At 47.5% G+C, this 24404-nt stretch overlaps 1 protein-coding gene across 1 annotated transcript in view; it reads right to left on the reverse strand.

Moving 5' to 3' along the window:
• Positions 1-24404, reverse strand: part of Myo10 (myosin X) — a gene marked incomplete in the record, with an annotated part of 159551 nt that overhangs the window by 75668 nt on the left and 59479 nt on the right. The window contains 14 exon segments of the mRNA XM_005386137.2: positions 755-863; positions 3393-3475; positions 3699-3767; positions 4332-4424; positions 4935-5001; positions 5108-5208; positions 5537-5683; positions 6752-6870; positions 8556-8685; positions 17744-17847; positions 18150-18234; positions 18352-18365; positions 19372-19496; positions 20184-20318. Coding sequence (XP_005386194.2) covers positions 755-863; positions 3393-3475; positions 3699-3767; positions 4332-4424; positions 4935-5001; positions 5108-5208; positions 5537-5683; positions 6752-6870; positions 8556-8685; positions 17744-17847; positions 18150-18234; positions 18352-18365; positions 19372-19496; positions 20184-20318 — 1381 coding nt within the window.

Below are 24404 nucleotides of genomic sequence, written 5' to 3' on the forward strand. Positions count from 1 at the left end.
GGGATTACAGGTGTGTGCCACTATGCTCAGTGTGTCTGACCTCACTTCAACAGGGTCTGGGCCTTTAATCCTAGTTGTGATACTGTGAACACAGCCAGGAAGAATGTCAGCATCCAGATCTGACAAGAAACACACGACTGTCTGGATACAAGGGAGAATAATCCGAGAGAGCAAAGCAGACTGGAAGGAGCTCTGTTATTTCAAAGTTAGAATTAGTTATCCCTTATTTAATCAAAAAAGTCTACATGTTTTCATCTGCCTTGGAAAAGTGTAAGTACACATATGTATTCTGTGTGTGTGCACGCGTGCGTGTGCTGGGACTGATCCTAGGCCCTTGCACATGCTAAGCATTAGCTCTACCATTGAGCTACACCACCAAACCCCAAATGTATATTTACGAAACACTGTTTATTTTCGTTTGTTTAGTGGCTCTAGGGATGGAATCCAGGTGCACTCTACCACCGAGCTACATTTGCAGCACCCTCCCCGTTTTTTTTTGCTTCTTCCCCCCTTTTGGCTTTTTGAGACAGGGTCTTGCTATGTAGCCCAGGATGGCCTCCAACTTGTGATCCTCCTGCCTCAGCCTCCCAAATAGTTGAGAACACAGGTATACATTACTGCACCCAGCAGTCACTATTTTAAAAGCATGACGTGAAAGAAAACACATTCTCCTAGACCTCAGGTACACCCAACTCCTCTTTCCTTTCTGAGGATCACGATGGGAGGGCCGTGCCGCGCAGCCCTGCAGACCGACCTTGAACTGCGAGCTGACCGTGGGCCGCCGGTGCTTGCTGCCGCACTTGAGGGTGTCCTGGCTGCTGCGGCTGGAGACGTGCTCGAAGAGGTCGTAGATGAAGTCGAACCTGCGAGGACAGCGGGCTGTGAGGCTGCGCACCGCCTATTATGCTCGCGACGACTGTAATTATGGCACATTTTCCCACTGGACGCTGCAGCAGCTCAGTGGGGGCTGGGAGAACCAGGACTGCGTCCAAGACTGCAGAGCAACTTCTGCCAAAGAGCTTTAGGCACAGGAAGCCGTGCCAGACTCGAGGGCACCCGCAGTCGCACAGCAGAACCCAGGGAAGCACAGCGGTCCAGGCGGCCTCCCAGAGCACCCCTGGGTCCAAAGCCTGGATCTCCCCGCCTGGAGATGCGATAGCCAGCACCCTGTGAGTCCCCAAGCCCACAGTGCTCAAGCCTCTTTTATTACATGGTGTAGTGAGCCAGGCCTAGTGGCACACGCCCGTATTCTAACACTCTAGGGGGCTGAGGCAGGAGGATTACAGTGCGGGTCCAGCCTGGGCAATTTAGTGAGCTCCTGTCTCAAAATAAAAAAGTTAAGCCAGAAGGGGCGGTGCAGGCCTACAACCCCAGCACTTGGGAGGACGAAGCAGGAGGATTGCCATGAGTTCGTGGCCAGCCTGGGCTACACAGTGAGTGCAAGGCCAGCCTGAACTGCACAGCGAGACCCTGTCTCAATCAATCAAAAATGTAAATAAATAATAAATATATAAATGGTAGAGGATGTAGCACAGTGTGAGATAGCAAAGCAGACGGGTTCAATCCCAACACTGCTAAAAAATAGTAAAATAAATAAATAAAACGGTACAGTACTTGCGCAGTACATAAACACCACCTTTCATCCACCCCAAACCATCTCCAGATTTTCTCCAATGCCTAACACCACGCATATGCTAAGGAGACAGCGGTCACTCTGTGTCACTTGGAGAACAAGGGCAAGACAAACGCCTGTCCACGTTCAGCACAGACGCAGCTGTCCAAGCACAGCTGGGCGAGGCCGCGGCAGTGGCAGCGCAGGTATGGACAGCAGGTGGATCAGGGGCACAGGAGTCCCGGGCACCCGACAGCTGAGCGTGGAAACGGTGCTGGCAGGGTGCAGTGGGCGAGGGGCTCCAATCCCACCTCCCCGCCTCCCAGATGTGTCCTGCATGGTCAACCTCTACTGCCAAGGGCCGCTGCGGAAAGCGGGGACACTTTCTGCACCAGGCCGAACCCTAAGGTCTTTGCACTCTGATACCTCCCCAAGTCCTTTCTGCAGACTGGCTCTTGCTAGGCTGCCCAGGCTGGGACGCTTTTTGATGCCCGGAGAGAAGCCTGGGTTCCGTTCATGGTCAAAGACGTGAAGCCCGGGAGGTGGAAGCCAGCAGCCTGTCACCTCCATCACAAAAGTGCCTGACATAGGACCCCCAAAACCTGCCCATCTCAATCCTGCAGTCCTACAAAGGCCTGCAGACCTTTAGGCTTGGTCATGTAAGAAACTGCTTCTGTTTAAAACCAGTACAGGGGCTGGGGATTTAGCTCAGCGGCAAAAGCGCCTGCCTGGCAAGCGCAAGGTCGTGAGTTCGGTTCCTGGTACCGGAGAAAAACAAAAAAAAAACCAGTACAAAGCTTTTATCTAAATACACCCCTCTTAACCTAAGAGCTCAGATAGACACATGCTGTGGTATTTTTAAAACATTCTTTAGTTTTTTTTACGGGTCTGCCAACTCATCTACAAATGGAACTAGCTGATAATGCTACAAACAGCGGACTCCTCACATAGCAGAGGTAAAACAACTTTAAAGATCAAACGCTTCAGATTCTGAGGGCCTCAGCTGACACGTCCGCCTCGCTCCATTTGCCCCGATTCACAGCTTTCTAAACGACAGCATGGTCACCTGGTATTCACATTTCACAGCACACCACAGCTCCTCAACAATCGTGCTGCTTCCTTCCTCACATGCGAAGTCTTTATTTATCACACATTCAAGCTGGGCCCCACACGGTATCAAAAATGTTTAGCCAAGGGCTTTTTCCTTCCCTTTCACAAATCTTCCTAAGAATAGGAACCTTCCTGATTCAATCTACACAATGGCAAAACTCACCATTAAAAGTTCCTGCCTGTTTTCCTGTACCTACTGACTTACTGGTGCGAAATGCTGACTCCCGAATGAAAGGGTAATGCATATCTCTATTTCTGGCTGAATTAACACTTGTTTAACCTTCTTCACATCCCTTATGCTAACAAGAGACATTCGGATTCTGGAAAATGAAGGCCGGAAGTAGCACACAGCTCAGCTTGCAGTGAAGAAAGCAGGTTGGAAATGTTAAGAGCTTAGATTCCGGAGCCAGGCGGACGGAAGGCTTCCACTGCAGCCGCCATCTCCCGCCTGCACAGCTGAGCATGGCCAGGCCGTTATTTCAGCTCTGAATTCTAAGGCAGCTGGTGCTGCTATTACTAACTTGCAGCTCAAGTCATTCTGTCAATGAAATAACGCCTGAAAAAGGAGATACGAAAGTGAGTGCTTCGTGATAGTGACTGGTTTCATGCTTATGAGTGAAGCACATCTGCATACATTCTAATTCTTGCTACAGACAGGAGACCGACATACCGGCTTTCTCTTAGCAAGTTGAGCAGGTCGTCTCGGAAGGTGTCTCTGTTCTTCTCCAAAATGCCTCGGACATCGTACTGCACCTAGTTTTAAAAATAAAAGTGAGAAGCCCACACCTGTGATCCCAGCACTTGGGAGGCTGAAGTAGGAGGATACCCACGAGTTCGAGGCCAGCCTGGGCTACAGAGAGAGTTCAAGGCCAGCCTGGACTACAAAGCCAGGCCCTGTCTCAAAGGCTTCTCAAACTTCTGTTCTGTCTGGAGACCAAAGGGGCGAATACCAGTGCGCGCGGCACGAAGACGTTACCTCTCCCGCGTAGTGTTTCACTCCGAAATTGTTGACGGCGACTCTGGGCTTCACATAAAAGTGGTTATTCTAATAAAAACAAAATAAATGCACCTTATTTTACTCACTCATTCCCTCTGCCTTTAGAGAAAAGCACACACAGGGCTGGGGATTTAGCTCAGCGGCAAAAGTGCCTGCCTGGCAAGCGCAAGGTCGTGACTTCGGTTCCCGGTACCGGAGAAAAACAAAAAAACAAAAAAAACAAAAAAAAAAAAGAGAGAAAAGCACACACAACGGACAGCAAACAGCTGCAGGACGTGTGGCTGCCACAGCACAGATCGCGCGCGGAGCCGCCCGCCTCTTAACTGTGCTGTGACCAGCGCTTACGAGTGGTCCCTTCTGCGCCCCTAAGATAAACGGGCACAGTCTGACCACGGCCCCCAGATCTAACCTTATTCAACTGAGATCTAATAAGAGCAGAGAAATGTGACTTATTTCAGCTTAGGTCAGGAGAGGGAAGAAAAGCTTTGAGTTGAGAGAGAACATTGAACACGGCGGCAGCACCAGGCTCATAGGACCTGGCATCCTGGATGGGATCTTAATCCCCAGATCTGCTGTTCGTGCGTAGCGAGGGCCGGGCAGGTCTCCACGTACCGCGTGCTGGTGGTGCAGCTTCTCCAGTAAGGTGCTGTCCGTGGCTTGCGGGAAGTGGCTCTCTTCATTGATGAGGGCCAGGAGGCCAAGTTTCTAGAGAAGGGAAGGAGAAGCCTGAATGGATTCAACGTGGGACGCAGGTCTTTCAAACTGCTGAGAACACCTTTCCTGCCCACTCCCTGGTGATTTCTTGGATAGAAAAAAATGATACACCCTAAGGAAACCAACTGAATTCTCTATGAGTCATCCTTAGATCATGAGACCCACTGTAATGCAGTGGCTACAACTTTCACAGCTGGAGGTCTACCGTCCTGCCTGCGCGGCCCGAAAGGCTCTGTGATGAAGTGGAATCGCAGGGCAGCTAATTCACACACTGGGTTCTTAAATATCCCTATCCCGTTCCAGGAGACAATAGGCGGGGAGCAGCCAAGTATTTAAATTCATCTTTGCACATTTACATCTCTGTTTCCAAATGATCCATTGTCTTCTGAATGTTCACATCTTTGATGTGCGAGTTCGCACAAGTTATTCTGTTCCCATGAACATGACTCAGCCCAGCTGGACACCCTTGGAGCGGAAGCACCCTGGGCGGCGGCCCCTCACCTTCTCAATCAAGTCCAGGCACTCCCCATTGTCTATCCAGTCAATGTCCTCCCACACCAGGCCTTCTCTGCAGAGATTGAAGAAGGGTCACGTGAATGAAAATACAGCTTTCCGCTACCTAACCCAGCGGCTGACTTTTTAAGAAGCTGGAACAGAACCCTCTGGGCCCTTACCTGCTGTATTCCAGTTGTTCTAAAGAAAAAATGTGCTTGTTGAAGTATTCCTGGAGCTTCTCATTTGCATAGTTGATATTGAATTGCTCAAAGTGGTTAACCTGAGACGGGAAAATATTCAACCAGTGTTTTTTGGGCCTGCGACATGTAAAAGTGAAGAAAAGGCAAAAAAACAATCTGCAGAGAAAAATGTCAATGTCTACTTCAAGAGATTTTATTTATTCATTCATTCATTCATTCACTTGGTTTTTTGAGATTGAGTCTCACTGTGTAGCCCAGGCTGGCTTTGAACTTGTAGCATCCCGCTGCCTCAGCCTCCAGAGTGCTGGGATTACAGGTGTGCGCCACCATAACCAGCTTCAAAAGACTGATTTGATAGCAGCCTAAACCCGGAGCACAATGCGGAGATCCCATGCTTTGGAAGCCTACCTCGAAGTTTTCAAATCCAAAGATGTCGAGGATGCCGATAGACTTGAAATCATCTCTGCCTTTGATCCTGCTGTTGATCTTCTTAATGACCCACTCAAAGCAGCGTGCGTAAAGTGCCATAGCCAAGGAGTCCCTGCTGTCCACTGCCTGTGGGACAGGAAGCGACACAGTCCTGGTGACCAGGGCCCCTGGCAGGCAAGTGTGACCCTGCCCCACTCCTCCGAGGGACATGTTGTCCCTGGAAAGACCCAGGATCCTTGGCGAAGTCAGGGAACACGGGGATATTTGAAGACAGTGTGAACTCACTAACGTTCTAGTAAGATTCAGCCACAACTCCTTTAAATATCAGGATTCGGAATAGAACTGTGTACGTTCAGTTACATGAAAGATTCTGAATCTACGTATGTGGTGATTGAAAACTACAGTCAATATTAAATTTTAAAAACTTATGACAGTAGAAGACACTGCTACGAATCCCCCTCAAATTACTTCCCCTTGCTTTGAACACGTTTATTCTACCATTTGGCCCCTTTCTGATCAGTTTTGGAAGTCCTTGTTCACGGGTATCTTTGATTGTGCTGTGTGGCTGTTGGACAGCCTGAAGTGACTCACAGTGTTTATTTCCACGGTCATTTTGACTTTGGGAAGAGCAGCAGTCACACAGTGCCACTTACGGTGGATGAGGTCACACCGTGACGTTTCACAGGCCTGCCTTTGTGCAGGATGGCATGTGGCAGCTGCAGTCACCATATTTTTGATCAACTCTTGTAAAGACACTCATGAAAGAGGACTTCCAGAACTGCTTCAGAAAGCTGCCAGACAGATGGGACGAGTGTTTGAAGTGGGGAGGATTCACTGCAATGTGTCTTTTACTGTAATACATTACTAAACGTGAACGTTCACTGTATATTTTGATCATACCTCATAATTAGCCCTGTCTTACAGAGCAGGAAACTGAGGCACACTGGATACATTTCCCAAGAACAAGTGGAAGGATCAAGACTCCAACTGAGGTGACATGCATGTTACTTGTCCTAGCAAACACGCAACACTTCGCCTAGGAATGGCTGTCCATTCCGCAATCTTGGATGTTGTCTACATTCAACCACTGCCAAAGCTGCCATAACTGTTCAGTACAGTTACTTCTGTGAATCCCAGCGCAGCTCCGCAAGCCCAGGAGCTTCCTTCTAGACCCGTGCAGCGCACAGTGTGTACCTGCTGGACGCTGAGCGGCGTAAGGATCTCTTCTCCCCTGAGGAACATGGATCTCTGGGTCAGAGCGTCCGTGAGCTGCGTCGGGTCCAGCCCAAGTAACTCTGCAGACCGGCCCAGAGCTGGGGACAGAGGAAGGCAAGGTGGACCCACAGCCTCACAGCCCCACGGTCAGCCACATGGCAGCACCACGGAGCAGAGCGCACCTTGCTGAACACACATCTTAGCAGCGGATTATTCACCTCTTAGTGGGTCCTAGGTCAGGAGCATACAAAAACCCTGTGTTTGGCAGTGAGTGGGCACTCACTCCTAGGGGTCCCTAAGATGCCACCAGAGATGGGGGACGATATTCACAGATAGTACTAAAGAAATTTGCCAAAAGGTAAGACGATGTCTGTGTTCTTACTGACATTTTTCTGTTTTGGAAGTCTTCTAACTCCTCGTGTCTCAGCCTTCTGAGTGCTAGGATCAAGGCACGTGCAACCATGCCTTGCTTATTATGGTTACTTTTAAATGAGTGAATGAATATTTCTAAATGCTTCAGTTTTAAATTCTTTTCTTTTTTTTTTTTTTAAAGCAGTGGCAAAGTTTATTCAGCAAAGCAAAAGTGAAGAGTAGGGGAGAAACCGGCTCTGTAGGGCGAGCTTGGGCAGAGTAAGCAAAACCGGAGGGCGAGAACAAAGATAAAAAATACACGCTGTGCCTGGCCCAGGAGACAGCACAGGCTACCATGGAAAGTTCCAACAGCGTTCAGTTTTAAGTTCTAATACAAGGCTGGGTGTGGTGGTGCATGCTTGTAATCCCAGCACTGAGAAGGCTGAGGCAGGAGGACTGCCATGAGTTCAAGGCCAGCCTGGGCTACATAGCGAGTTCAAAACCAGCTTGAACTCCATAGCCAGACCTTGTCTCAAAAAAAAATTTCTAATCTAGCACATACAAACAGACATAGCCAAGATAAACAAAAAGTCTTGGGGGTTCTAAGATTTTTGAGACTCTGGAGAGGTACTCGGTGGATCAATTATCTGAGAATCCCTGAGCTACAGACCAGGCTCCTCTCCAACTGTGCGAAGCCTGCAAGCTCATGCCCCAGCTTCTGCGACCACGACGCCTAGTGCTTCTTTCTGGAAAGCTTTCGAAATCCAGCTATGAAATAACTCCCTGTGGGAAACGACGACAGACACAGCTCTAAGTGTACTCGCTCACGTCAGCTCCGCACCAACCTCCGCGCTCTGGGCAGGGAAGCCACCCACAGCACGGGGATGAAATCGCAGGCAGCATCCGAGGTGCAGCAGGGGTTAGGGACCTAGCGTTCTGCAAAACTCATCATCTTAACCAGCACGCGCTGCCACTGCGGAGTAGGACAGCTCCGTTCCACAGGTTTCCTACATCCAAGCACACTGCTCGCAGTCCCACTTATTTTGGGGCATTTTCTTCGTTTCTTGGGGAGGATGAAAACACAGGACCATTCCGATGCACCAATGACTTTGCATTCGCTGTGGCCCTGGGCTGACTGACATCTCCCGTCAGATGAGGGTTAGGTGCGGCCACTCAGGAGCTGGTGGTGCAGCTCCGTGGGGGGCTATGTGACTGTGGTGTGGAAGACCCTGGGGGGTGCAGGAGGGAGGGAGAGAAAGAGAGAAGGCAGAAAAAAGCAAGGGAGAGGAAGACAGGAAGGAATGAAGGAAGGAAAGAAAGAAATACTTCTACAGCGCTCCAGCCCAGCTCTGTGGAGGAGCAGAGCGTCACCAGCCTGGGGTTCATTTTGGTAGAAATGGTGGAGGTGCAGGCGGGCGGGCAGCCACCTCACCTGTCTTGAAGGAGACCTGCGCGCCCCCTGCGGTGATGAACTCCACGTTGCCGAGGTGCAGAATGCCGGCCAGCAGCCGCAGCACCTCCCGGACCTCGTCCTTGCTGAACTGCATGACCTCCAGGGCCGTCTGGAAGGAAAGGGAGGAGCTTAGTGCTAAGCAGTCCTTTACCACTGAAGGAACCTGGGGAAAAGGAAGGGTCGTCACTCAATCGCGCTATCAGGAGCGGTTCCAAGGAAATGCAAAACAGGTGCAGGACCAGTGGCTCGATGGTGAGATGCAGGACAGCAGACAGAAAGTGCCAGGGAAGGGCCAGGCACGACCACTCTGTGAAACACAGCTCTGCTTCCAAGCAAGCTCTGCTGCAGTAGCCCTCACGCTTGCATTGGCGGGAGGAAGTCTGCTGGGTTGCAGCGTGTGTTGTTTCTCATGATTCAGTGCACTGTTTGCCAGTGTCTTGTTGGGAACCAAATGCTTCTTTTCTACAGATATCAACGCATAACCATCACTGTTTTCTTGGCCTAAAAATTGGGCGTGAGATACCGATATTTGGGTTGAAGGGTGTGCAATACTTCAAGACTGCTCCAGTATAAACTTGGATGCCTTCTCTCTCTGGCTATTGGGCAACTGGAAGCCAAGTGGGCAGAATGAAACTTTGTATCAGAAACTCGTGAGCATCTTTTCTTATTTTTATAAGACACTGACGGGCAATCTGAATAGATCGGGACCGTCTCCCCTACTCAACACATCTCTTTAATTTCTCGAAAGGGTTTGTAAGACCTCGTCCTAGCCTCTGGGTATAGAAGGTAACATAATGTGGTTTTGGAGAGATGCATACAGGACTGTGTTAGCAATAATAAGTATTTAAATAACTCACACCAGGCGTGGTTTGAATCCTATCTAAGATTCATTCTGTTTCTATTGGAGCCAAAGTTTGGTGAGGGAAAGGGTTCTGAAAAAGAACACACAAAGCCAAGCACAACACTGCTGGGCATCCTGATGAAAATGATCTACAAAGAGAACCTGGACCCACACAAAGACTACAGGGGACCGGGACAGACTGTGAAGAGACAAAAACTGCGAAAGGAAACAACCGCAGGTCTACAGGGAAAAAGCGAAAAAGGGCAAACAATAGCGCAGGCAATGTGATTACAAGTCCTCCCGAAAGATACTGGAGCAGCGAGAACCAAGCTGGCACTTCTCCCCGGAGGAAGAGCAAGGCTGGGGCTGTAGCTCAGGGGTGCAGTGCTTGTCCTGCACCCCAAAAGCAAACAGGAGGACGTGCAACTCCACAGAGCAATGCTGACCTTCCTGGAAATCAAATCTGTATGAATTAGAGTAAATCTGAGGTCGCACCTATGACACTAGCAGGAATTTCTGAAGGATAAAGACTTGCTGAAGGACATACAGACACTGGTTACTGGTGCCGTAAGTCAGTACAGCCTTCCTGGAAACAACACGATTATGTGGGATACTGTGCAGGGCAACACTTGAATAATCTCATGTTCTGATTATCTAGGGAGCGAACGATGGTTCCTGCAGAGGACCACCTAGGCGACGCTCCTTAAAAGAGGAGCAATTGCCTCCGTTTTGGCTGAGCCTCATCCTATTTCCATGTATTGATATGTACTGAGCTGGCTGGGACTTTTCCTTATCTCTTCAATTGACTTTAGCGATACATACTGGTCTAGCTGAGGTGTTGACGGTAACCTTTGGAGATGGCAGGCGTGTTTCCCTGGACACCCGCCCCCATTGCTCCCTCGAGTGAGTGGGATGAGGCGGGATGTGTGAGCCAGTGCTACACGCTGTCGGCTGGGATGAGCCTCGGGAAGAGAGGCTATGACTTCCTGGGGCTTCAAAGATTACACATCAGAGCTGAAGCACCGACCCCAAAACATTAGATACTATCGCAATTGTCTTATACAGGTTACTCTTTTTGTATATCCTCTCTGCATTTGCAGAGGTGATTTCAGGCCTCCTACCTCGCCCAGCTCATGGCACTCAGCTGCGTTGCGCAGTTCTCACAGTCTCTCACCCTCAAGCCACTCCCCTCTTCACAAATGAATAAAATCTGGCTTCTGTCCTGGGTATAGGCCTTGGTTCCGGATAGCGATCATCAGGGCTGGACTTAGGACCCCTTGGCTCCCCATAACTACAAATATGCTTTAGTGTCTTTATTCTCCCTGTGGGTTGCACTGGAAGTGGTAGACTGGAATTAACTCACCAGAATTCAAGTAACTTTTCATGGAATTACAAACAGAAACTTCCTGGGCTGTGAGGAGGACTGGGAAGGGCTCTCTATAGGTTCCAAGAGGCCAAAGGACTTTTTCTGGATGGTGCAATCAAGATTCAAGGTCAGGCTCAACTAATTCAGAGTCTAGGCTCTATCTTTCTTAGACACCCAATTCTATTACATTCTAAGGCCATAAAAAGAACCTCCTTGGGGCTGGGGATACAGCTCAGTAGCACAGCGCCTGCCTGGCAAGTGCAAGGTCCTGAGTTCAATTTCCAGTACCAAAAAAAGAAACTTTCTGTGTAATCTCTTTCAGTGTGGGAAATGAGGTCCAAGGACAATTTCAGCAGAAAAGAAAAGCGTTATAAAATCTTCGCTGTAGAGCACACCGTGAAGGCGTTAGCATTTTCAGAGGAAAACAGAATTCTAATTACCCTACAATTAAACAAGAATAGTGAACGAACTTTTAATGATATGCTATCGTTTTTAAAGGAAATGATAAACATCACACAGAAACAGTTACATTTATTACAGCTTAATATAAAAAGTAAAAAAGAAACAAAAACAAACACTTTTTTTGTAGGATGCTGAATAATGAATGAGCCCAAGCTTGGCAAATGCTGGGCAAGGGCTTTACCACTCAGCTACACCCGCAGCCCCCAAAACTGTACTTTTTGTACCTACAATTACTTTTTGGTATTTGCTTGTCTTTAGGTTCTTTTTGTCTTTTTGAGACAGGGTCTCACTATGCAGTTCAGGCTGGCCTTGAGCTCACTTTGCAGCCCAGGCTGGTCTCAAACTTGCAACAACCCTCTTGCTTCAGCTTCCTGAGTGCTAGGATTCCAGGCGTGTGACACCATGACTGGCTGTACAATTACTTTTTAAAATCTGGCTGGGTAGAAAATTTCCAAGATTGAAAGTAAGGCTGTTTATTAACAGTATTCAGGCTCACAAACATTATCATCTATGATGTCTTTTATGTATAGGTTTTATTTTACAACAGAAATTCAGACTTTTTCATTTGTTTGTTTAAGATAGGGTCTTGCTGTGTAGTTCAGACTGAACTTAAACTCACTGTGTAGAGTCCAGACTGGCTTTTTTTATCCCCAGGCTGGCTCCGAACTCCTAGCAATCCTCCTTCCTTAGCCTCTCGAGTGCTGGGTTGACAGACATGCACCACTATGCCCAGCTTCAAAAACTGAGATTCTTAATGAGCAAAACAGATTTTTTAAAAAGCCACTATCTATTCAATGGAGTATCAATACCAAAAACAAACGAACAAACAAACAAAAGGAATGAATAGGGATACATTCAATGTGTATAACTGGAAAAAGCTAGAGACAGGAGAATACTACTCCGTTATTTCTCTGACATGAAACACTAGAATATACTAGAGTGACTAAACAGACCACTTGAGTCCTAGGGCCAGGTGCGGAGGTCACAGAAGAGCTTGTGGGGTACAGGACTGTCCTTCTGTTGACCATGGTTATGAGTAAACGGATGTATAAATTCAACATTCATCAACATATAAACTTTTTTTTCCATACAAGCTTTAGATGGAAGCATTTTATTACATGCACATTATGCTGCAATAAAGTTAGCTGTCAAAACTGAGAGCCCATGAGTTACTTAATGCAAAGTGGAAAGACTGCCATTTCATGGGTACAAAAAGAAACAGATACAAAAAATAAAAACTATCCTTATCACTTTAATTTAATTTAATTTAATTATTTATTTTGTCTTTTTGAGACAGGGTCTCACTATGCAGCTCAGGTTGGCCTTGAGCTCACTTTGTAGCCCACACTGGTCTTGAACTTGCAACAATCCTCCTGCCTCAGCCTCCCAAGTGCTGGGATTACAGATGTGTAACACCATGCCTGGCTCTGTTTATCATTTTTAAAAGCCTAAATACTTAGGGAAACAATTACTCAAATTTACTCTATAAACTAAAAGCAAAAAAATATGATTAAGAAATATAGAATAAACTGTTATTTTCAAAAGTTTAAAAATAATTATAAAGTTTGCTGTGCTGAAGTTTATTTTTCCCTTTCTTTGAATGATTAAAGATGTCCTCATATGTAAAATACCATACTTGGGACTATTTCATAAAACTTTTCAAAGCCAGCCAGGTGTGATTATTCACAGCAGGTTGAGGCAGGAGGATCGCAAGTTTAAGCCCACCCTGGGCAATGTAGTGAGACTCTGTCTCTAAACAGAAAATAAAAAGGGCTGTGGATATGGGTCATGACAGAGCACCCCAGGGTATCATCCCTAGCTCTGAAAAAATAGAGAGGAAAAGAAATTCTAGACCCATCTTACAATGACCACAGAAATAAAATCTTTACTAAGTCACCTACTTGGAATTTATGTAACATTAAAAGGAAACAAGAATTCCTTACTACAGAATGAAAAATATCCATACATACGCATAAAGAATTCTTGGTTAAGTTCTTAAAATCCATACCCAGATGGTATATGAGGACATGAAATGAAACAAAATCTCCTTTTCAGGAAAGCCTAAGTCGATGCATTCATTACACCAGTGGTTTCTTTGCTCTCCGGTTTGATCAAGTTGAGTAAATTAGCTCTAGGACGGCAACGGTGGCAACGTCACTAAGCATGCAAAGTGGGAATCTAATGGCTGCGACCAATGACACACCCCACCTCACACAGGTGACACCCTAATTGCTGGTACCACCCATCTGGCTGGTGAAATGCAGGTGTAAGATGGATTTGTTGTTATCTCTGACTTGAAATCTTTCATCTTGACTGACATATTTATAGTGCAGCTTCAAAGGCTGTGGTCAACATGGTGAGGAAGATGAGCAGGGTTTCGCTGCCTCTGCCTCAAGAAAAGCTGGGTCTCTCCTCAAACTGTGCAGGTACCAAAGAGGTACTCCCTTCCATTAACGTTAGCTGTTGGCAGTGGTGACTTTTTGGGGTTTTGTGAGGCACAGTCTCGCTATTCAGTCCAGGCTGGCCTTGAACTTATGATGTAGCCCAGGATGGCCTCTATCTCAGAAGGATCCTCCTGCCTCAGCCTACTGTCTCACAAAGATCCTCCTGCCTCAGCCTACTATCTCACAAGGATCCTCCTGCCTCAGCCTACTGAGTACTGGGATTGCAGGCCTGTGCCACTATGGCTCCAATGATGAATTTTAAAAGTACATAAAACAAAATTCTCAAGGAAATAAACACAATTTTTAAAAGGTCCTATTGCCAGAGCCTACTGCCATTAAGGTTCATAAGAATACTTTATAATACCTAAAATCAAACATCAAAAATGACATTTTCATACATAATTCACAGACATAATTTCTCTCCCTTCACCTTTTAACACATTCTGGAAACACATTGTTCTTGAGCTCAACAAAACGTGGCCCCTGCCCTTTGATCTCACCTCCCCTGAGAAAAGGGGCTCCCTGAAATTAAAGTACAAGGATAGGAATTTAGAAGGCCCTGGATATTGGGAAGCAACACTGAGGTCAGCTCTATAAAATGCCACAGCATGAGCTCTTCCAGATCTTTCCATTTCTCCAGCACGGTGCGGGAGTGACGTCCGTCTGTTCTCCGCACTCTCTCCGCTGTGGTTCACACGTGTGGGATGCGACACCCACTTTAGCCAAAGATGCTAATGCCATCACTGAACCAGGCGGCACTCTTGGTGGCTGACTGTGTTACTAGAAGTTGCCCCTTGGTATCCCCAGGAGGTTCAGTCTGGGACCCTTCAAGGACACCAGAGTCCACGGAGATGCTCAAGACATCTATATAAAGGCAGGTGTGGCTCGCACCTGTAATCCCAGCACTCAAGAGGCTGAGGCAGGAAGAATACTATCAATTCAAGGCTAGCCTGGACTACATAGTGTGACCCTGTCTCTCACACAAAAATGGACCAATATTTGCATATAATATATGTATATCCCTTTATACTAAATCACCTCTAAATTACTTATAATATCTAATACCCTATATAATCAAATACCACGTACATCTAATATTGCATAACTGACTTACACTACCTAATACCACATACATGCTGCAGAAATCTGTGTGCTGTACTGTGCTGCCTATGCCATAGTGCCGTAGAAATGCCTGTGCATGTCTCAGTACCGACACAATCATCATGGGAGTAACTGCTCCGTGGTCAGCTGAATCCATGGGTACAGAGCCCATAGACACAGAGACACTAACTGCATTATAGAAATTATGGTATTAGGAATATGGTCATCATTAAACTGTTCATGTGTTCACTGTAAAAACAGAATATACAGAGAAAGATAACAGAATAAAATAGGGCTGGGGATATAGCTCAGTGGCACAAGTGCCTGCCTGGGGGGGGCAAGGTCCTGAGTTTGATTCCTGGCACCCTCCCCCCAAAAAAGAATAAAATAAAAAGCCTAGAATTCTGCTACAAGAGGTAACATCTTTGGTACATATTCTTGATCCAATTTTTTCTGCATGTATAATTTCTATATAGATGACATATAAAATGATTATCTTTTTAAATAAAAGGTACTGTAGAGTTGAAACCCACAGCCTCCCACCTATTAGGCAAGCACTCTACCACTGAACTACATCCTACCCTCTTCTCAATTCTTCTATAGTAGACAATTTTCCACATTATTAAATATACCTGAACATGAATTTTACTTCTTACAAAGGACCTCATTTAATGAGTAGAGTACATTTTAAACTATTCCTCAATTCTTGATTTACATAGGTTTAGGAGGAAATTATATTATTTATTACTATTGCTTATAGAAAGGAATATTTTCCCCTCCTTTTCCCCAAAGTCTATTTCTGTGTCTTTGCTTAGAACTTCTACAACAAAAATGTCATATTCATGATCTTAATAAATATCAGCTGAGTTTTTAATATTTCTAGTGGGCCAACACTTTAAAAAAAGTAACTGTAGAAGAAATATTTAAAGACACACAAATCTGTCCTATAAACAGAATACATAACCAGGATCAATTTGTGAGGTGCCTGCACTGTGTCAGCTTTATGCACAAATCTCCCTTCCTTTCTAGATGAGAGGTCCTTTGGTCATGAGATCAAATTTCAAATGCCAAAACCTCTCATTTCAGTTCAGCTATACAGCTAGTAGTCCCTCAAGACCTTTGTTGCTAACAGGAAGAGGAAACAGTTGTGAACCGGGACCTGAAACCCCAAGAGGAAGACAGGACCCACAGGAGTCTCTGACCCCTCAGGGTGAGCAAGTCTCTGCTGCAAGTGCCCCCTAGCGACCACCAGCTCTAACAGCTGGGACTCACAGTAAGAACAGGCTTCTGGGTCATTAGGGGTCTTGCTCTTTGCCATGTAAGTATCTTATTTCTCCATCAATTCTGACAGATAGCTTTGCAGGGTACATCAGTCTGGGCTGGAAGGTGTTTTCTTTTAGAGCTTGAAATACTTCATGCTCTCCTTGCATTAAGGAGGTTTGACTTGTGCTGAGAAGTCAGCTGTGACTCTGAGGGGCTTTCCTTTACAGGTGATTTGTTTCTTTCCTTTAACAGCTTTTAATATTCTGTTCTGTTTTGAATTTCTGGAATCTTGACTATTACATGCCTTGGTGTAGTTTTTTTTGGTCAAGGCTAGTTGGAGTTCTCTATGCCTAACAAAGCTATACGGTCATAGCTGCAATGTCTTTTCCTCTGCCAGGGAAGTTTTCTGCCATGACATCTGTGAATGGGTTTCTTATGCTGTGTCCTGCTTTTTTGTTGACTCTGATCAATCTTATGTTGTTCTCTGCATCATCTTGAAGGTACTGCATTGATTTTTCATGGTCCCTTGCTATTTTTAAGGAAACCACAACCCTGTCTTCTAGATCTGATATTTTGTCCTCACATTAGTTCATCAAGACAATGGTGAGATTCTATCTCATCCCAGAATGAATGGCTACCATTAAGAAATCAACCAATGACAAATGCTGGCAAGGCTGTGTGGAAAAAGGAATCCACTGTAGAAATCAGTGTGGAGATTCCTCAAAAAACTAAAACTAGAGGTTACATTTGACCCAGCTATTCTCTTCTTTATATCTTCCCAGAAGGAATTAAAAGCATCATACCACTGCAATATAGGCATACCTATGTTTACAGTAGTGCAGTTTGTAATAGCTAAACCTTGGAAACAGCTCAAATGCCCATCAACAGAAGAATGGATAAAGAACGTGTGATATTCTTATACAATGGAGTATTACTGCGTCATAAAGAAGGATAAATTTGAGGAATTTATAGGCTAAAGGATGCATCTTGAGATTGCACTAAGTCAAATAAATCAGACACACATTTAAATATCCCACTGTTTCTCTGATGTGAGAAACTCAAAGCATAAATAAGGACCAAAATGTATAACAGATATTGGGGAAAAGGGAAGAAAATGTTCAAATAAAAAAGGGAAAAGGGGAGGGGGAGGGGAAAAGAAGAAAGGGAAAATAAAGAATAGGAGGAGAAGAAAGGAAACAAAGCTTCTGTAAATAAGGTGGAAAAAAGGGGCTGAAGGGAGGGGAGGAAAATGGGAGGAAAATGGGAAAAAGAAAAAGAATCAAGATATATCCTGTACAGGTACAAATTCCCTATGATGAATGTGATCACAATGTATATCTAAAATGAACAAATAAAACTAACAGAAATTTAAAAGAAAAATAGGAGTCACATGTGTCTCTGAGAGACCCAAGATTTTTTTGGTTTTATTTTGGTGGGGGGCGCATGCTCAGGGATGCTGCTCCAGGTGAGCCATGCCCTGTCCTGACCCCAACCCTCAGCTGGCTCGCAGCAGAGCCCTTGTGCTCCCTCCCCTGGAAGCCGGTCCTCACCGTGACCCCAAAAGATGGAAAACCCACCCCCTACCTTTGTTCAAATGTAATCATTTCCATCTGCATTTTTAAAAACTGTTTATTAAAATGGAAAATGCAATCTGTCGTTCCTAATAGAAGAAAACAAAAAAGTAACTTACAATAACTTCTCTGAAGGACTCTTGGTCATTGATTGTCTTATCTTCTATACATCCAGACTGATTCAAGTAATGGTAGTTTTCTGGCACAGATAAATAAAATTCTTCTACAGAAAGAAAAAGAATGTAACATCAGCATTCCACTGGCTAGAATAACAAGGGATTCAAAAGAATTCATTCTATGATTTTATTTTGTTTTGTTTTTTTTTAAAGAGGATCTCACTATGTAGTCCAGGCTGGTCTTAAACTCACTATGTAGCTCTAGCCAGCCTTGAACTCACAGCAAAGTGTACATTCACTGCAATTGTGGGAAGCGAACAGCAGGAAGACAGACACCTAGGCAGTTCCTGCTGTGTTTTAAATGCGGAGTGAGTTGTGAACCGAACTTCGGCATTGCCTGCTCACTCACCTCTCTCTCCGGGACCCAGCCCAGCCAGCAGTGCATAGAATATGTGATAATTCCTTTCCCCTGGATTTTGCCTTACTACTCGGTTCTGTGGAGAGAAATCAAATTTGCACTCAGAGCTGTTTTCTCTGCTTAATTCCTACAAAGCGATAATCACTGATGTCTGTTACTGTGGAATAATGTGAATCAAATCATCTGAACTTACTTTTTCTAATAAATCTTCATGTGAAAAGCAATGGCAAGTCAAGGAACAAAACAAAGATAAAACAAACAGCAACTGTCTCTAATTTCCTTTTCTTACCTAAACAATTAGGGCTGCCTGTTGTGCTGACACTGAAATTTCTACCATTAAAAGATAAGCAAATGAAGCATAGATTGTTTCACCTAAATCGAATTTCAAACATGACACTGCCTTATCGGTACCAAACCACCTGGTGGGTTTACACCAACACCTGATGCTTGGTGACTGCTGTGGTTAGATGCAGTCTGAGGGTCCCCAAGGGTCCTGTGCGGCCGGTTTGGTCCCAGTACATGGGGTTCTGGGGGGCAGGACCTTAGAGAGGGGCCCCATGGGAAATGGTCCAGTCAGTCTCGGCGCTCTGCCTTCACAAGTGATTCATGCTGATCTTGTGGGTGCATCAGTCCTCTCAAGAATGGGCTGCTATAAATTGAGGTCAGCTGTCTGGGTGCTCTCTCTCTCTTCCTCCCTCTCTCGCTGTCTTGACAGGAGGCCCTTACTGCACTGTTCAGCCTCCAAAACTGTTAGCCAAAATAACCCCTTTATTATTATTGTTACTTTGGCTTTTTAGAGAGAGGATCTTGCTATGTAGTCCAGGCTGGCCTTGAACTCACTATGTAACCCAGGCTAATCTTGAACTCAAAGCAATCCTCTTGCCTCAGCCTCCTGAGTGCTGGGATCACAGGTGTGCACCACCACACTCAGTTATTCGACTCTTTTTGAAAAAACCTTTCCTTTTAAAGTACCCAGAATTAGGCATTCTGTTACAGCAACAGAAAGTGGACTAATACAATGGTGAGCACAATCTTTTTTGGCTTGGAGAGCCATTCAAAATGGTTCATCTCATAGAATAATTAAAACGTTAAGTACAGTAACATTAAAGCAATAACAAGGCAGAAGCAGAGTAGGAAATGTTTCTCATGCAGTTTCTCAGTCCTTGAGATCAACGAGTTCGGACACTGCACGAAACTCGATGAAGCAGGATACAATCTACAATCTTCCCGCCCTGGATATTTCCCCTCTGACAGATGTGCAGCTGAACGAACTTCCCGAAGCGGCTGGAGTTGTTGTTGTACACCGTCTTCGCGTTGCCGAAAGCCTCCATGATGGGGCTGTGAGAGGAAGGAGGGCAGCAGAGAGCACTGTCAGAGCAGGGCTGAGAATGGGCCTCCCTCAGAAACGGCCAAGTGGACAAAGGCATGGCGACAAGTCTGCAGCCAGAGGCTCTAGGATGACGATGTCCACATCCCCACAGCCAGATCTCCCTAGCACACTGCTGTGGGTTTATCCTGCACATCCATGTGAATGAGAGGATGAACCCACGGCTGCTGGGGTCAGCAAACGATGTCACACAGCTTGCCCTGAGCCTTCCCAGCTGAACGCTGGACAGAGCCCGCTCTTAAGAGAACCCGCTCTTACACAGTGCTTGACAGTCAGCATTTCTGCTGCTAATGGCATTAAAAACCCTACAGAGCTTTACTGTCCCCACAAAGTCCCACACTAACGTCCAGGTCCTTCAGAAACAAAGGAAGCTGGGGTGGAACCCCAGGGAGGAAGGAGGCCAAGACTGCTCCTCCCACATCCAGGCACCATCTCTAACTGGCCCAGGAGGAAGGGTCGGGGCACCTGCAGTGGAAGGAGCTGTGGCAGTTATTGGGAGGCACTGCGCATGCGTCCTGACAGTTTCTTAAGGAACTGTGAAGGAGAAGCCAAGAAAAAGAGAAACCAGACTAACCACTCTTAACTCCTATACACCACAGTCCTACCAGTTGGAGCAAGAAAGTGAATAAAAGACAAACCTGCTTTCAAGGATAGCCTGCTCCACGCAGGAAGTCTTCTCCTTCACTGACAGTTCCAAAGCCTGCTGGCTGATGGCCGACAGGAACTTGAGGATCAGTTTGGTGCTTTCGGTTTTGCCTGCCCCGCTTTCACCGCTAAAAGACAAAAGGCAGAAGCGCGCTTCTAAGTACAGGCACTGTTTAAGGCCTCGAGAGAAAAAGCGTGGGAAGGTGGGGAAGTGAGGTGCACGCTGCGAAAGGGCTGAGAGAGGGCAGCGGGCGCCCCCATCCTGCAGGGCACCCCGTTTCTGGTTTGCAACAGCCCAGCTTTCCCTAAGTGGAGGTCAGAAGATGGGGGTGCAGCAGGGAAGCTGTGCGACAGTGAGGACCTGCCTTTGGCTCACTGCCGCACCCCGACACGCCTCCTGCCGCCCACCTGCTACATACTGGCTACATGAACGAGCACATTAACAGCGTCTTTCTGGAAAGCTTAAAGCAGATAAATGTGCACAAAACGAAACCATTCATCAGCCGAGGAGACGAGGGAGTGAGCGACCCTGTGGGTGCACAAGTGAGCCCCGTTAGCCACACTAGGCCCGCAGAACTGAATGCCAGGTCGGTCTGACCCAGGTCCCCTGGAGGTCGTGCGTCAGTGGTGGCGAAGGAGATGTGAACACCGCGATCCGGCCCGAGCAGGGCAGCGAGAAAGCAGGTCTGTGGGCGCCTGAGAAAACGGCCCAGGGAGGGCGGCAGGCAAGGAGAAGGGGAGGATCATCGGTGAGGCAGGAATGCGAGGAGGCGCGCGGCAGCCAGGTCAGCCTCGACAGGTCCTCAGCGAGAGCCAGGCTGTGACAGACAGGTGACAGGTTAGCTAGCCAGACCACACCAGGGCACAGAGGGGGACGGGCGAAGACTGACCACCCAGCTGGCCTGCGAAGAGCAGAGCGGCAGGGGGAGTCCGCTAAGGAGTGGCCTTCGGGCTGCTGCTCTTAGGCGGGAAGCACTCGAGTCCTGGATGCAGAACACAGAATGGGCGTGAGATGCGGAGGGAGAGGCCCAGTCAGGTCTGTGCGGGGCCCTGCCCTCGGGGCTGTGGGGCGGGCAGGAGCAGCGAGAAAGTGAGGGAAGGCTGAGCAGCGGCACCGAGGATGACCACCAGGGCGGCAGCAGGCTGCGAACCGCTGAGGGTGGCATTCCCCCAAGAGGCCCTCCGAACTGTCGGAGAATTCATAACGCAGTGCCGAGATCGGACGTCATCAGGAGGCAGGAAGGTGCTGCAAACGCGGAGAGGGGCGCACAAGAGGGAACGATTCAGAAAGGACACCACACAAGCCAGGCGGGGCCCACAGCCCTCGGGGAAGCCCTGCTGGTCCGGGGCCACGCAGAACCCCCCAGTACACACACCGGTGTGGCGGCAGGGCTTGCGAAGGTGACAGAGCCTGGCCACAGGGACCTCGTGTCGGGCGCTGTGGGATGCTAGCAAGGTTTGCATGGACAGGGACATGGACAAATGGCTCCTTCCTGTAGACGCGGATGCCTGAGAATCCACACCCATCTCAACCAAGAATCCACACTCGCCTGGGATCTAAAGCAGAAGTCAAGCGAGTCGGACAAGCCCAGCAGCTGCGGCTGAGCCCAACACCTTGAACCCGCCCAGCCTGGTGTTGTGTGAGATAACAGAAGGCCCAGCTTTGGCTCGGGTTTCCTCTGCCAGCCACCAAAGCCTCGCTTGTCCAGGGCTACATGTTCATCCTCACAGGACTGGTACCGGCGACATGCACGGGAGAAAACAGCAACTGACAGCTCCGAGGGAATCTCTGAACAGTTCTCCACACTCACAGAAATAGGTATCTTCGCAGCAGCTGCGGTGGTTGAATTACTGAAAATGGAAGCGTTCCTCAGACTCGGTGAGGAAGAAGCTATTGAGTACTTGCCGAAGCCACCTCTGTGTCCTCGGGCGCACAGGAGGACCCACTGCAGCCCTCCTCACCTCTGTGTCCTCGGGCACACAGGAGGACCCACTGCAGCCCTCCCCGCAGCAGGAGCAGCCGGCCAGGCGCAAGGGGCTGAGAGTGGCCAGGGGAACCGCTCAGCAGCGGCCGTCTGCGCACGGTGCTCATGGTGACGGCGAACGATTAAATCACACATCTTTACGAGGCGCAATCACAACGCGGTGAAAGCCGCTGCCGGTGCCATCCAAGGGCAGGGCAGGCTTGTCAACCGTGACAGCGTGTCCCGCTTGAGCTTACTCACCAGCCCGGCCCCTCGTGACTTCCGGCTCTTCCCCCAAGTCAAAGTGACCATGAGAGGGGAATATGTTTTGAATCCCTTCAGGACCCCGGGCAGCCGTGGGCATCCGGGTGCTCAGACAGACTTGGGGGAAGGAAAGGCGCATGAGAGGCGGAAGTAGAGCGTGAGAGCTGAGCGCGGAGCCGAGGGGAGGCCAGGGAAGCCGGGGGAAACCAGCAGGATGGAGCACCGTGGAGGGCAGTGGGCGGGGCTCTCCCAGGGATGGCCACACGGGATGTGTTTGAGTGACGGCAGTACCGATTCAGTAAAAGCGCACAGAAAAAGATCACAGAATCAGGGCAGCGAGGCTCAGATGAAGCAGCATCCTCAGGAAAGCAGGGAGGAGCGACCCGAGCACACCGGGGGGACGGCACCAGCCTGAGCGTCCCTGGCCCTCGGGCTCTCGGGTTTCCTAGCACAGTCTTCTGGGCTGGCAGCCTCCTCGATCCCAAGCCGGAGTCAGCAAACTGTGGCCCTCAAATCCTTGCTGCTGCCTGCTTTTGCAATAAAGTTGCTTTGGAAACCTGCTCTGTCCCTTCACACACTGTCAGTGGTTGCTCCCCAAGCGCAGAGCAGAGGAGCTGCGACAGGCGGCCTCAGCCTCACACTTCAAACGCACCTTCTCTGTCCCTCTCACTCGACTCCCCCGGCAAGCATTTCCTTTCCCGTGAATTGAACTCCCCCGAGTCACATACTTTTTCACAACACATAAATCAGGCGACTTTTTGGCTTTCCAGAAGGCTGGAGACTTTTCTCCTCTCTCAAGCATTAAGGCCAAAGGCCTCAGGGAACTAAGAAAAGCTCTTAAGCACAACCTGTTCCAGGAAGTTGGATTCTGTTATGCCAGAGACTCCAGTTCAAAGCCTGTGTTTGCTGCTAACACCTAAAATCTTTTTAGCAAGTCACTCAACTTTCCCAAGCCTCAGTTTCCCCACCCACAATGCAGCGGGGCCGCTCCTGTGAGCTGCCCTCCCAGGCTGTCTCCCCAGGGACACACGCTTCCTTCACATCCCAAAGCCATCATTTCTAGATATATTTCTAGAAACAGAAAAAGACCAAACACCCAATTACCATTCCAGGAGATAAAAAGACACAGTTAAAACGAAACTGCTTCTTTTTGAAAACCCCAAACATACAAAGCTATCAAAGACCCTGAGCCAGAAGTCACTCTGAATTATTCAAATTATTCGTCCTCTGACTGACAGCTGCTGAATGGGGGCCTTCTACCACACATTCACCCAGTCCTGCTCCCGGGGCTCCAGGAGAAAAGAGCCTCAGGCTTGCTCACTGTGATGCAAAAACAACGGAAGGCCATTGTTTTACTCTGAGCTCCCGCACCAGACCCCCCAAATCAGACCAAAGCAAAATGGAGTCACTCCTGCTAAATGCCACATAATTAAATGGAGGCTTGTGGGAGCACAGAGATCCCAAAACAGACAGTTTTTCCGGAAAACAGGAGACTGCAGTCTACCTACGTCAGGAAAATCTCTTCTGGTGCTTTAACCTTTATAAGAAACTAACTTATCAGTTAGTTTTCTAAGGTTCCTTTTTTCCCCACATTACAGAGCCCTCTGCCTCGCTATTTATTTTCCAGGGAGGAACTCTCATTCTATTTTGCAGAACAATGGTCAATCTGATTCACAAATGGTGGGTAAAAGCCAATTAGATTTATACGTAAATTTGTTGTGATTTTTGTCTTTGGACACTACTTTATTTTAAAGGGAACAGACCAAATTAAACTAAATCTCACCTGCCCTACACAATGTACCAACAACTAAAGTCAAGTTTAAATGTATTAGATCAACCAAGGTCAAGTGCTGACTTTATTAGATGAAAAAACATTCTCAAGTGAGTTTTAAATTTACATCTTTGTACTTTTCCATATTTATATTTAAGGTGATAATGGCATACATTTCCATTTAAATATGTACAGAAAGGTAAAATAAAGCTAGA

Source organism: Chinchilla lanigera, unplaced genomic scaffold (genome assembly GCF_000276665.1).
Source record: "Chinchilla lanigera isolate Chin_1 unplaced genomic scaffold, ChiLan1.0 scaffold00025, whole genome shotgun sequence".
NCBI lineage: Eukaryota > Metazoa > Chordata > Mammalia > Rodentia > Chinchillidae > Chinchilla > Chinchilla lanigera.